This window comes from Temnothorax curvispinosus, unplaced genomic scaffold (genome assembly GCF_003070985.1).
Source record: "Temnothorax curvispinosus isolate PA1 unplaced genomic scaffold, ASM307098v1 QBEX01018008.1, whole genome shotgun sequence".
Classification (NCBI taxonomy): domain Eukaryota; kingdom Metazoa; phylum Arthropoda; class Insecta; order Hymenoptera; family Formicidae; genus Temnothorax; species Temnothorax curvispinosus.
Window position 1 is genome coordinate 177,130 of NW_020227788.1, and position 15,271 is coordinate 192,400.

The 15,271-nt window shown below is 44.8% G+C and overlaps 2 protein-coding genes across 2 annotated transcripts; both read left to right on the forward strand.

Annotated features, from left to right (window-relative positions):
* Positions 1-417: 417 nt before the first annotated feature.
* On the forward strand, positions 418-2,643 carry LOC112468048 (rRNA-processing protein FCF1 homolog). The gene is made up of 6 exons (XM_025037064.1): positions 418-494; positions 941-1,022; positions 1,662-1,744; positions 1,839-1,910; positions 2,020-2,329; positions 2,435-2,643. Exons 2-6 carry the CDS (start codon positions 1,020-1,022, stop codon positions 2,573-2,575), a joined length of 609 nt encoding a protein of 202 aa, XP_024892832.1. The 5' UTR covers positions 418-494; positions 941-1,019; the 3' UTR covers positions 2,576-2,643.
* Positions 2,644-9,164: 6,521 nt separating this feature from the next.
* LOC112468044 (cadherin-related tumor suppressor-like) lies at positions 9,165-14,656 on the forward strand. The gene has a single exon (XM_025037059.1). The coding sequence runs from the start codon at positions 9,165-9,167 to the stop codon at positions 14,613-14,615; it is 5,451 nt and encodes a 1,816-aa protein (XP_024892827.1). The 3' UTR covers positions 14,616-14,656.
* The last annotated feature ends 615 nt before the right edge of the window (positions 14,657-15,271 follow it).

Here is a 15,271-nt window from a genome sequence, read left to right on the forward strand (position 1 = left end):
ATGTTAATGTTAGTGTATGTATAGTAGCGATAAAAAAAGGTCAATCTCCTATTCTTCTAGTGAAATCGCATGGAGATGTAAATGTTCATTTGTTACCACGAGTAATCAGTTCAGAATAAATCTCTTTGCAAAACAATTAAACGACTCGCTTAATTCGAGAGTTCTTTGAGTACGTCGCGGCTGCAATCCATAATCCATCAATCTGAATAATTTCCATTTTTTTTTATTTTTATAACGTAATCGAAATTTCTACAGTGACATATCAATTTTTGCTCCGTGTTGTGAAATATAATTGTAAATGTGCGATGCATGTTTAAAAATACGTTCCAAAATGTATTTAGAACAATTTTATAGTTTGCTGGATTCGCCGCCGAACCGAAACGCCGCGCAGCCGCGCATGTGCGGCAGTTTCCAGCAGTTTCACAACCACAACTCACATACCGCTCACAAGTTCACAATTGTTCATTAGGGAAAATAGCAGTATACATACAGAGGTTGTGTTGAATTTTTACTCTAATTTTTCCTCTTTTTGTTCTCTTTTGCTACAAACAGGAAGATTTTCTATTCTGTTTCCTTTCTTTTTGGAGCTTTCTTCGGGTTTAGGTGTCTTCGACTTCTCCTTCAGGTTGCATTACTCCAAACAGATTTTTCAGTTAACAGACTAAGTATGTACATTAAGTAAGGAAGAAAAGAGATTTATATGGTCCTATGGATAAGTTGAAGGCACCTGAAATTTCCACCGTCTAGTAAAACTCTAAAAAAATGCTCTCTTCTGCTTCTAACCTAACCTAACCTAACATTGGTCGCTCACATGTGCTTTTTATACAGTGAAATTCTTCTGTAACTCCGACTAAATTTCGATTAACTTAATCAGTGATTAATTAAACGTAGAATTGTTAATCACAAAATTTCTAACTATATGATTCTTGTTTGATTATAGGATTTTGAATTCATTGTTATAATTTTTCCAAAAAAGGATTTAAGGACTTAAGGATACACACACGTTCACAGAAAATATAATGGTAAGAGCATTTTTTAAAAAAGTAAATGTACATTCTACCAGATAAATTAAATTATTAATGTCCACTTGTCGATGTAGTTAATCCATCAATGCAGTTTAATCTTGATCAGAAAAACTCAGTTCTAAGAACTAGGAAAAGATAAAAAGCAAGTTAAATTGAGATTAAAGTTAATCTACATTGATAGAAATAGACATTAATCATGCATTTTTGGAGGGTATACAGAAAATATGGGTTCAAGTCAGCAAATCAGTTAACTTGCTCGGTGAGCAAATGCATTAAATGATAATTGCTTTGTTGTAGCAATTAGCTTAGTTGCATAACGTATTTTATCTTCTAGCTACAGATTTCTAGCTAGAGATTTAGTTTATTGTAAGTTACGTTTGCTGGTTTTTACAATAAATGTTAATATAAATGTTCTCTTAGATTATATTATGTCGAAAATATACTCAACGATGTACAAGTTGCTGTTTGTACATAACATTCGCTCGGCAAGCAAGTAGCTGGTTTGTCGTTTTGAACATGTCCTATGAAGTGAGAATATAAGAGATTGCGATTTCATTGTTTTATTTTAAATGAATATATTATCATATTACTAATTATATTATCGTATAATACTTGTTATGAAATTATATGTTATAGGGGAAAAATAAGAAAACGCGTAAAGTTGTGATGCAGAGATTTGCTCAGATGAAAAGGATGATTAGTCTGAGCGATTCGCGAATGTAAGTTAATGTACCATATGATCTTTGACAAGTCACTGTTATAACTTTGTAAATCATATGCAAAAAAAATTAAAACGGATTTTTTTTTATATAGAAAACCAGAGAAGCGGCTGCCGTCAAAGAAAACTCCAAAAGAAGATAAGACTAAAATAAAAGTCACAGAAGTGTAAGTAATATTATATATAATCTGACATTTTATATTATTTCTAACAGAAGTATCTTTCTGCATGATATTATGAAATTCTTATTTATCATAAAGTATTTGTTTCTTTCAGGCCACAACAATCCTCCGCATTATTCTTCCAATATAACATGCAGCTTGGACCGCCGTATCATATTTTAATTGACACAAACTTCATTAACTTCTCCATTAAAAACAAATTAGATATAATACAGAATATGATGGAATGCCTCTATGCAAAGTGTACGCCGTATATAACGGATTGCGTAATGGGCGAGTTAGAGAAGCTTGGACAGAAGTATAAATTGGCATTGAAAATCATCAAGGATCCGCGATTTGAAAGGTTAAAATGTATGCATAAGGGAACCTATGCAGATGACTGTCTTGTGAACAGAGTAACACAAGTAAGTATTAGTTGCAAGATGTTATTTTAGTGACAATTCTTTTAGATGTAATCTAAATTTATCTTATTGACGATAAAATTAAATTGTGTGTTATTATTATTTCAGCATAAGTGCTATATCGTTGCAACAAATGATAAAGATTTGAAAAGAAGAATACGGAAGATACCGGGTGTGCCAATAATGTATGTATCTCAACACAGATTTACGATAGAAAGGATGCCAGATGCGTATGGCGCACCCAAATAATAGTATAATTTATTGATACCTTTTTTAAATAATTATCTTTTTGTATTAAACACACACAAAGATGTGCATTTTGTTAATAAAACTTATAATACGTCATGTGTTGGAATATTATTTAAAGAGAATTTTAGTTATTTATTTATTTTTCTTAGATACTCCTAACAGGAATATTTATAATCGAAGTAAAGATTGTTTAATTTATAGGATATAGATTTTTCAGTACAAAGCCCACGCGTAAGTCAAAGGAGCAGGCAAATAGTAGAATAATAAATCTCCTTCGTACTAGCTGTGCAGGGCAAATTTTATCAAATTCTATTGTGGCAGTGATAAGACATTTCTATTAAAATATTATATAAATATTGTCATGATTATTTTTCTTATTTGACTTTATTTTTATAGAATAATCCAACAAATGTTTTGGTACAAAATAGTCGCGTCCTCTCTTAATAGCAATAACAAATTTCTCTACGTTTAGTATCGAGTAAATTATACTACCGTGTCTCTTGATACATTTTCTAGTATGACTACATTGACTACTTTTCTATAACCTCTTCTGTCTCTATAAAACCTTTGGTACAGAATTTTAAAAAATTAATAAAATTTTAAAATAATTTATATATATATATATATATATATATATATATAAACACACACGAACGCATATTTATATATGCGCGCGCGTGTTTTATATAACGTATTACGAATTATAAATTATAAATTATATTTATAATACTCATAAAATTAATTTTTATAAACGCGAACACATTTATAATATTATAAATCCAATTGTATAAATAAATTCTTGTAATTCTTATTTTTTTACGAAATCGTATAAGTAAACGAGGCCAAAAACAGGAGCAAAACGATCGGCTGCGTATTTATGGCGAGGCACGCCCGCAAAATAAGCTATTAGGACATTTAATTCTGCCAATTTCTTACCCTGTATCCTCGAGAAGCTCGTTCGCTCTATTGCGAAAAGTAATCGTGCTCGATGTCGACAATTTTGTACACCCACGTGGAGAACGATCGGATTTCTGCAATGCGATGTGGCAATCTGTCAGTCCGCTCTATGAAATCTTATGCCGCGAATTTTTCCTGCAAAAGATAGTAATTTAAATGTCTGAGTTATGTAAGATATTATTTGAGTTCGTGACCAAATATTATTATATATATATAGATATATATATAGATATATATAGAAAAAAATAATAGACATAATAATTATTTGCATTGTATAATAAAATATATAAATATAATAAAATTGTTGGATATAATATAAATTTTGTAAGGTTTTTGAATTAATATTAATTTGTATTGTATTAATATTGCAAACATATGTATATATTATACAATAATTTATATATATATATAAGTGCTTTTTATTATATTTAAAAAAAATATTACGTATCACGGACATTCGTGAGTGTTCGAAAAATATTATTCATATGAGCACACTATATATTTATATATTTATATAAATGATATATAAATACAAGTATATAAATATATAATTATATATTTAAATAAATAGATTTTATTTATCATATTATAGATAGTTCAACAGAGTTTGCGTGATATTGTCAACGATACGGATACGAGGATTCGTATAATCACTCTCCTCAATCAAAAGATCGTATATCGCGATCTTCAGGGTTCGAGAAGCTCGATATATGCGAGGATTAATGTAATTGATGATTTCGGCGCACAAAGTGTCACGGCTTTTCTATATCCGGATAAATGTCGGGATTCCACCGCCTCCTACCCTGGGTCGTGACCTTTCTAATATCGCGGAACAACAAATGGCGTACGCACGTGCGCGTTATCGCGGTGGAACACAGGATATTAATCATGCAATTCAACGTCCTGTGTTGCATCCTTCGAGAGACAAGTCTACGAACCAAATTTCAATTTATTTCTCTCGGATAACAAACGATTGCTGCATTTGCTGCTTAAAAACTACTTCCTGCTTTAAAATGCAATTATATACTATCGTTTATCACATTATCGTTAATTGCATAATTTTAATTATATCATTATATTTTTCACCTCTTGTGAAGAAATTTATTGGAATAATACAAAATCTTATCTGAGAAGAAATAATAAAAATGATGTAGATTATTTAAAAAATTCTAAAGAAAATACTAAGATTATTTTTTTGGCCTAAGATAAAAATCATTTAAGTTTAACAGAGTTTTAAACAATTTATTATTATCTACTAATAGATTATATTGATTAATTTTTCAAATACGTATTAATTTTGTAAATACAAATCCTACAATATCGAAATTTTCTCATACCTCTCTACTTATATCTTTAAGTAGATTCAACATTTTTTCAGTTGCATATAATTACATCATACTATTAATATAAAAATCTTTTAGTTAGTACAGGATTATGAAATAATAAATATTAAGTTAAAGATAGTTAAAATTAATATAGTAGGTATCGTATTGTATTGTAAACTATATATAAATCGAAAGCCATCCCAAGGTACCTAAGAATTATGAGAAATAAATAATAAATATAAATCTTTCTCGATTCTTAAGTTTACTTAATTGAGATTAAATAAGATAAGTGATACGTACATGAGATGAGGTACTTTGTAATTAACTATTTCTCGTTGTTCATAATTCTTCGTAACTGATATTTTACGTATTTTCCGCGTGGCTTTATGAATTATTTGACGCGCAGAAAATTACTTGTCGGTGCGTGTCGCACGGTTTCTTGACAAGACGGACGTTCGGAGGCTTAACGCAACTCAAGAGTGGAACGGATGCATTTTACTTTGGAGTCCTATAAACTTAAAGATAGCGCGAAACGCGTCGTTTGGCGCATTGTCACCTATTACCCTCTCCAATAAAACCCTCTCGAATTTTCATCGATATTTCAAGCCGAGAAGAAGGCGACTCGTCCATCATCCGATAAGGAATCGCGTCTCTCCCTATTCTTCAGCGGACGTTCACTCATTCGAGAGAACACTCGTACTCATTCTTATCTAAGTCCACGTAAAGCGAGTTGGTCCAAAGCGATCTGTCCCTTGTTCCGCGGGATAAAAGGAACGAGGATGATCGGAAAAATGTGCAAATCGGTTCACTTATTGTTATTTTTCTCGATTTTTGCAACAAATTAAATTCTACAGATTCGTTCGGTTTTTAGACTTGGAGTTTAAAATGAGTAAATCGAGAAGGTTTGACTTGTGCAGTACCTTGATTTCTTCACATGCACTACTTATTAGTTGAATTAAAGTCACAAATAAAAATATACCAAATGTTAATAACAATTGATTCTTGAATTATTGACTTATTTCGTGATGGAGTTTTATTGTTTTTAATCACGTATTATTCTCAACTTTTTTTTGTTTGAATTGACTATCACCACTATAATTACTAATCGATTCCTTTATTATCATAATCTCCTTTCTGCGAACTTTGCTTTTCATTCTAAACCAGAAACTGGACCATATGCGACCACTGCAAAATCAGATGTGCGCGAACGAATTCTGCAGTGAGGTGCATTTTTGCGTGGCATGAATACTTGGTTGCCACGAAGAGTAGCATGGCAACTCTATTATCTTATTTTTTATAATTTTTTATAATTTTGGTTGTAGCTTTTGTAGGTTTCAACATTATCAAAGCACCAACCAACTTACATGTCCGTACGGTATTGTACCTAGTAAACTAGATTAAAGGAAATCAACGGTCCAGTGAGCGAGTAAACTACGTAGATATGTAAGAAAAAAGGAGGGAAGAAAGTAGACAGACAGACAGAGAGAGAGAGAGAGAGAGAGAGGGGGAGAGAGGGGGGGGGGGGGAAACCCGAGACGGTGAATTAGTTCGAAGGAAAGAGGATCGAAAGAATCGAGCGGAACACTCAATCGCGGTAACGGATTATAAAAGTGACCATATAGGCCCGCGGATATATATCTACACACAAGCCGTGAGTCCGGATCCCGCGGATCACCCCCGCTCCACCTTTCACGCCCCTCCCTTCTGACATATCCCGATGTTTCTCCGCGTGGCAGTCTGCATCCCCTAAGTCGGGGTGTCCCCCTGCTCGCCCTTCTAGGTATTTCCACCCCCCTCCTCCCCCACGCATTATTCATCTCTCGTTCTCTATCCTCGTCGCCCTTTTTCTCATCGGTCCTCGTATTACTCTTACTCCCTCTTTCTTCCTCTTTCGTTTTTCTCTTTTTTTCTCTTCCTCCTTTCTCTCTCTCTTTCTCTCCTCCCTTTCTCGTTTTCTTTCTCTGGTCCACTTGACGTCCCTCTTGTTCTCGCTACATCTCTCTCATTCCCGTCAACGCGAAGCAACGTCCTCGTCGCACGGGGCTCCAGCGTGTGGCGGCCATCTTGCATACCTGAGCCTCCGCATTGCTCGTTCCTCGAGGGCAAAAGGGAGAATATCTCAGCGAGACGACGGCGGGATGCGCGAGGCGAGTCGAAGGTGGAATGATCGCGCGTGGAAGATGGCGAGGAGGGAAAGCTGGAGAGGTGAGTCGAGTAAGAGGGTGGGAGAGGAGAGAGAACGGGGCCCACGATCGAAGCAGCGGGCCCCGGGAAAGAACGAGTGGGAAAGAGAGAGAGAGAGAGAGAGACTGGCCTAACGCGCGTCGCGGACAAAGATACCCGTATTCTGATATAGGTAGTGGTATGGCAAAATGGTAGGGGAGAGGAGAACGAGAAGGGAGGAGGATGGGAGATGTGAAAGAGAATAAGAGCGAAGAAAATGAGCATTCGGGGAAGGAAAGAGTAACCGGGATAGGAGATCGAACGTTTCTTGACACGAAAGACAGGGAGGGAGAGAGAAACGGAAAAGGAAGGAGCGATGTTGTTGGAAAGAGCGAGTGGGGCCCATCGTGGAGCGAGGAGACGCGGTAGAGCCACGGTGTTTCTCAGAGCGGACAGAGAAGGTGATATCGATAGGCCTTGCGCGGGGTGGTCGGAGTAAAGGTTTAAACAGAAAGAGAGAGAAGGACGAAGAACGGAGATGCGAGGAACGGGCGAAGGATAGAGAGCAGGGGAGGGAGAGAAAGAGGGCCCGATGAATCGGAGAGGGACGGCGTCAGCCAGCCCGAAGAATGCCTCTCCTGGCAGCGGCGAGGTTCTGGGACCGGCTCGGTTCAGTCGAGTCAGGTCAGCCCTCGGGAAGGCGACATTCTTCTCCGCGGTGCTCACGTTCCGCGTTCTTTTGGGGCCTTACGTCGCGCTCGTCGTGGCCTCGTCGTGTTTCGTTATTCGTCCCTTAACCCTTCACCCTCTCCTACTCTTTTTTTTTCGGCTCCGCTGCCGATTGTTTCCGCGGTTGCACGCGGCTCGTCTTCATCCCTCGATAACGCCTACCCCGAGGCGCGCGCGCGCGCGCACACGAACCCGTTGTGTTGCTCGTGAGATTGCTCCGCGATCAGCGGCGAACCCGACCGAGCGCCGCATCGCGATCGCGTGAACTTCCTGACAATTTCCGCGAAAGATAGCGTGAGTTCGGCGGCGAGGCGCGCGAACTCGAGAGTGAATCGCGAATTCGAGTTCCTCGGGGTTCGGTCACTAAACTCGTTCGATTAAATCGGTACTCTCGCGAGGATACACATAAATCGTGAATCGTTCGTTTCGTTTTGTGTTCCGGATATTGGATCTCTGGTGCGTCCTCGTCTCTGTGCAGTGTTTACGTCGCGAGGTTCTGTCGGGCTTAATCCGGGCTTTAGTGATAAATCCGTGGATTCTGAGGGATCTCAGTGTTTGAGATATAGCGAGATATAAAGATCGTCACGAAAAATCGTTGTTCGTTAACGTTGCCAATCATTCCATTTCGAAAGGAATTCGTCGTCCTGAAAATGCAATATGACAGAGCGAAGCACGTGACGTAGATGCGTGTGCTCGAAGCGCAAGAGTTGAAAAAGGAGAGCAATCTTTTGAGAGAAGAACCCATTCTTGAGGAGGAAAGAAGATATACCTTCTCTCGATTCGAAATCGCGATTGCGAATTGCTGATCGAAAAATCGTCCGAAACGTTTCATTCTCGCGCTCGCGAAGTATTCGCGAACATCCGCAGACGCGCGTTTCGCGAGGCGCGGCTCTCGGCGGGTCACTGCCCCTTCTGCCGGGTGAAGTCTTCTCTCGTATACACTTGACTTTTAGCGGCGAAGGAAAGGAGAAGTAAAGGAGGAGAGAACGAAAGAGAAAGAGAGAGAGAGAGAAAGATAAGGAAAGAAAGTGTGTATGTGAGAGAGAAAGAGAGACAGAGAAACAGATACGAAGAAGAAGAGGAAGAAAGACGGAAAAGAAAGCACCCACCAGCTCCGGGTTTAAATCGGGACTTTGGTCCCGGTGGGGAAAAAAAATGCGACGCATCGCCGGACAGGGGACGGCGGTTCACGTCGTCGCGCGCGATTAATCTCCATTCTTGGTGGAATGTCGCGATACGTGCAATGCGCCGGTACGTAGACGCGGAAGACGACAGGATTATCGCCGGCCACGACCATGAGGAGGAAGAACGACAGGTAGTGCGTAATCGGAGCGCGCGATTTTACGCCTACGACAAGTCACCGTGAGCCGAGATTTGGCTAAGGCAGGTGGGCGTGTCGCGGCGAGACCGAAGAGATGATCATAAGGGGATCGATGATCCTGACCCTGCTCCTGGGACTACTGTCGGTGGTGGACCAAAATGGCGGCCAGGTCGTCGGCCAGGACGCGGCGGCGGCGGCGGTGGCGGCGACGGCGACGGTGGCCGTGGCTGGGTTCGACGACTATTTTACCTCGCGCAACCTACCTCAAAGGGTCACGCGGTTAGTCCCACGAAGGTCACCGATGTTGCCGCAGGATAGCGCCGGGGCGATGGGCCTGGCGATGCAGAGCAGAGCGGTCGACACGCGAGTCCAGCTCGAGATCAGGGAAGGCGAGCCCAAGGGCACCCTGGTCGGCACGATACCGGTGAAGCCTGACTTCACTTACAGGTTCAACGAGCCGCCCCAGGAATTCGTGCTCGACCCGGAGACCGGCAAAATAAGAACAGCGAAGGTTCTCGATCGTGAAGCTCTCAGCAGTGATCGGTTCGATCTGGTCGTGCTCTCGAGTCAGCCGACCTATCCGATCGAGGTGCGGATTCTAGTGCTCGATATTAACGACAACAACCCAGAATTTCCGGAGCCCAGTATCGCGGTTAGCTTCTCGGAATCAGCCGTAGCGGGTACCAAGCTGTTGTTGGACGCCGCGACCGATCGGGATACACCCGAGAACGGCGTGCTGGACGATTATTTTATCGTTGACGGCAATACGGATGGCAAGTTCCGTCTGGAGGTCACTGGAAACCCTACAGGTGAGACATCGTACCTGCACCTTGAGACTACCGGCAAGCTGGACCGCGAACAGGTGGAATTCTATTCGCTCAATGTCTGCGCCCGCGATCGCGGCCGACCACCACGGCTGGGTTATCTGCTGGTGAACGTGACGGTGCTGGATGTGAACGACAATCCGCCCGTGTTCCAACAGAGCGATTACGTGGTGGCGTTGAACGAGAGCGCACCAGTCGGCACGAAGGTGCTGACGGTCCACGCCACCGATAAGGATTCGGAGGACAATTCCAAGCTGACGTATTATCTGCCGGATAATGAGCGCAAGTTTACAATTGACCCAGAGACCGGCACGATCACGACAGCCGAGCCGTTGAAATGTCCTCAACAACGTTGCACGGTAGAACAACCAAGCGGCGGTTGCCCCAAGAGCTGCGTCATCACGGTCTTTGCTCGCGATCACGGTTCGCCCAGGCAGGACGGTCGTACTTACGTGACGGTGAACGTATTGGACGCGAACGATCACGATCCCGTGATTAAATTCAGCTACTTTCCACAGAATGCGCGCTTCGCTACCGTCGACGAGAACGCCGCCAAGGACGCGATCGTCGCGGCGGTGTCGGTGATCGATGACGACGAGGGTCTGAACGGCAAGACGAGTGTGGAGATACGCGCCGGGAATGAGTTGGGCCACTTTCGGTTGGAGAAGATGGAGAGCTTCGATATCGTGCGGGTCGACGGCCGGCTGGACCGCGAGGAAATACCCAAGTATAATCTCACGGTGGTTGCCACTGACAAGGGCACGCCGCCCAGATCGGGTACGGCCTATCTCGTGATTCATGTGAACGACGTCAACGATCACGAGCCGGTATTTCAGCAAAGCGAGTACTCGGCGGTGCTGTCAGAACTCGCACCGATCGGCAGCTTCGTCGCCAGCATCTCGGCCACGGACGCGGATTCTGGGCTAAACGCGCGGATTTATTACGAGTTCGGTTCGGGTAATGAGCAGGGCTGGTTCGCCATCGACAGCGACACCGGCCTGGTTACAACCATAGCTACTCTGGATCGCGAGGTCCAAGGTAGCATCGAATTACACGTATCGGCACGAGACGGCGGTCCGAATACTAAGTACGCGTCCACGCATCTCAAAGTAACGATTCTCGATGAGAACGACGAGGCTCCGCGCTTCTCCGAGAACGTCGTCGAGGTCACACTATCGGAAAATACCCCGCCCTATAGTCTGGTAGCTACTCTCACGGCTGTTGACAACGATCAGGGTACCAATGGAAGCGTCGCGTATAGCTTTCACTCCAGCGTCTCGCGTGATTATCCCAAGACCTTTGCATTGGACGCCCTGACCGGTCAGCTGACGACCATGGTCGCCCTGGACCGGGAAACCATAGCGACGTACAGAATTCTAGTGATAGCGAAGGATCAAGGCACGCCGGTACAGTCTTCGACCGCTACCGTGGTGCTGACGTTGGAGGACATTAACGATAACTCGCCGATCTTCTATCCTTGGAGATATTTAATGTCCATCTCCGAAGATGCTCCGGCAGGTACGACGATAGGTAAAGTAACGGCAACCGACGCCGATGCTCGGGAGAACGCTCAGGTGAGGTATACTTTGGAATCCGGCCGCGAGAGTCTCTTCATGGTGGAGGAAAGGACAGGCGAGATTGTTTTGCAAGGTTCTTTGCGGGCTATGCACGAGACTCTTCACGAATTGACCATCTCAGCGAAGGACACTGGCGAGCGGGTGGCAGCCAGGAACGCCGTAGTGGAGATTATACGCGAGGAGGATCTGGAACATCTCGAATTCGACACTTACAACGGCTACGAGTTTCGTGTTTTTGAGGATCGTGGTGATTGCGACTTCGTTTCGTCTAGTAGTCGGGTGGTCGGCACGGTACATGTTACGCAGTACGACAACACGGATAAGGTGAGCTACGCCATAGTATTCGGTGATCCTAGAGGCAACTTCAGGATCGATGAGAATACTGGCGTCATCAGCACCGCCGGTTGCCTGGACCGCGAACGAGTCGCCTATTACAGCCTGCAACTGTCAGCGCACGCCAATTTCGCGTACGGCCAGACAACCGTCAACATTACCGTGCAGGATATCAACGACAATCCGCCAAAGTTTCCCAGGGGTGAGCGAGGCGACGAAATCCTGTTGCAGGAGAACGCGGCGGTGGGGCAGGAGGTGTGCCTGGCCCGAGCCAGGGATCGTGACACCGGTGCCAATGCCAGAATCATTTATTCCTTGACGCAGAATTCAGGCGGGCAATTCAGGGTCGCCGAAAACTCGGGCATCATTTACCTGGACAAGCCGATTCGTGCGCCGCCCGGTACGGTCCTCCATCTAGAAGTGACGGCGACTGATTCCGGCAAGCAACCGCTGTCCGCCCAGCACCAAATTCACGTAACGATCGAAGATGTCAATGATCACACACCAGTTTTCCGACTGACCAGCTACGAGACTTCGCTTCCGGAATCTACTCCGGTCAACGAGCGTTTCTTTTCGCTGACAGCTCAAGACGCGGACCTCGGCGCCAACGGCAGGATATTATACAGTGTTACCGATGGCAATGCGGAGGGTCGCTTCGGCATCTTTCCGGATGGCCAGCTATACGTGAAGAACACGCTCGATCGTGAGGAACGGGACTATTACGCGCTCGAGGTCACCGCATCCGATCAAGGCAGCCCATCACGGAGCTCCGTGGTCCCGGTGGTGGTGCACGTGATTGATGAGAACGACAACGCGCCCGAGTTCATCAATAGCAGTTTCAGCTTCCATCTGCGCGAGAACGAGCCGCCCGACACCTTCGTCGGCAAGCTGCTGGCTACTGATCGCGACGTCGGCCGTAACGCTGATCTCATGTTCTCGCTGCCAACCAGCCAGCAGGATTTCGTGGTCGACCCGAGGAATGGTTTCGTCAGATCGTTGCGCGTGTTCGATCGCGAGCTCCTGGTGACCAATACCGGCAGCAGCTATATCAATCTGGAAGCTACTGTCACCGACAATGGCGTTAACCGCCTGCGCGACCGCGTCAAGGTCACCATCTATATCACCGATGTTAACGACAACGTACCGCAGTTCCAGCGTCTGCCCTATCGGGTGCAGGTGAGCGAGGGTGCCGCGATCGGCACACAGCTGCTAAGAGTGTACACGACTGACGTGGACGAGGGATTGAACGGCGATGTGTTCTATTCGCTGGAGGATGGCAATCAGCACCGTCATTTCATGATAGACGAGGCCACCGGGCAGATCTCGTTGATGAAGGAGCTCGATCGCGAAACATCCGACACCTACGTGCTGACCGTCGTGGCGCACGATGCCGGTCTGGAAACGCGACTGTCATCTAGCGCGACCGTCCATATCGAAGTGCTCGATGAGAACGATAACGTGCCGCGCTTCGTCGACAACAAATCGAAGATCTCTGTGCTGGAGACTACGCCGACCAACACCGAGCTCTTGCGTTTCAAGGCCACCGACAACGATCTTGGGCCTAACAGCGAGTTGACATTCATCATATCGGCTGGTAATAAAAGGGACACGTTCTATATCGATCCGCTGACTGGTATCCTGTATCTGAAGAAACCGCTCGATTACGAAGAGTTGGTACGTTACACGCTCAACGTCACATGCAGCGACGGAGGTCATCCACGGCTCAGTTCCGTCACCAGTCTGACCGTCGAGGTGATCGACACCAACGACAATCCGCCAGTGTTTCCAAATACAGCAATAGTACGTCAGATACGCGAGGGTATCCTCGTGCGAACGCCGATCGTCACCATTACCGCAGAGGATCCAGATTCGGGGGACAACGGCGTGGTCAGTTACTCGATCCTCAGCCAGGACCCAGAAGACGAGGTGCGGCGTTTCGGTATCAACCCGTCGAGCGGAGTGATCCATACGTTACTCCCGATCGACCGCGAAGAGGTGGATACTTTCAAGCTGGTGGTGATCGCTACTGATCAAGCGCAACCGCCAAGTGCTCGGTTGTCTGCCGAGAAACTGGTGATCGTGATCGTCGAGGATGTCAATGACAACGCGCCGATCTTCGTCAGCATGTCGGCGGTGGTGTTACCGCATCTGCGCGCCGGCAACTTCAACTATCATCAATCCTCGACCAAGGAGGTCGCAGTCACGCAGCTAGTCGCTCGCGATCTCGACTCTAGCACCAACGGCTTGGTGACGTACGAGCTGCTCCGTTCCAATGTCAACTACTCGGATATGTTCCGGATCTATCGTAATACCGGTCAACTCACCATGAAACCTCATCCAACATTCTCGAAAGGTGGCCTCCTCGAACGAGCATCCAAATATCAGGTAGGCGTCCGTGCGACGGACGAGGCGGTCCAGGCGGAGCGTCGCTCGTCCGAGACTTATGTGACCTTGATCGTGCCGGGCGAGAACGGCGACGATCAGCCGATTTGGGAGCACCGAGGTCAGATTGAAGGCAACGTTTACGAGAACGAGCCGATCGGCACCAGTATTTTGCGCGTGAGCGCGCGTAGCCATCGATCCAACATCGAGCTCGAGTATTACGTGACGAACGTGACCGCCGGCGATGGGCCCCAAGTTGATCGGCTATTCGACATCGACACGAAGACCGGTGTGCTGTCCACCGCGGCCCAGCTCGACCGCGAGACCGGCGTCCAATGGTACGAGGTGGAGATATACGCCATAGGCATCGGCGGCACCAGGCCCAGTACGACGTCCACCAAAGTGAGTCCGCGCCGCTTGGCTTTTTGATTGATCGTCCCGGTGATATTAATGATGCTTCCTTCGTCGGCTCCTGAAAGATATTCGGTGCTTTTTGTGCACCGTGCCAGTTCTCTCCCCGTCCCGCACGCTCGCCTCGCGTAATGTAATTTCTCGATTGCCGGATAAGACCCCTTCTCGCGAGGCGGGCGAGCGAACGGGTGAATCCGGATTGTCGTTTGCGGCGCGAGATTCAGCGGGGATATTATAATTGCTGAATTGATACCGCGCGAGATAGATTTGACAGTATGATTGGCGCCAGAATCATTGAGACATTTGTTTCATTTGGTAGATAATCTCTATGCATTTATTCTTGTTCTAAGCTGTGCAGATAATTATATAAATTATTAAACATATATATATATATATATATATATATATATTTGTGTGAGATTCACTTTAGATTAGAGCCATACATATTCTGATACCGACTATGCACAATGTAATTATAATCAATTTTATAACTTCTGCTTCTCTGCAAAATTCCCGTGCAGTACAGAAGAATGAAGTATTAATTAATCATATTTTATTCACTCTTCAAGAGAATGTCATATAAATTCGGGGATATGCGCACACGTTCTGAGTTTCGTTTTTCCTATTTCATGCATTTTCGTTACTGTTATAATTAAATAGACGGCAAGCGGATT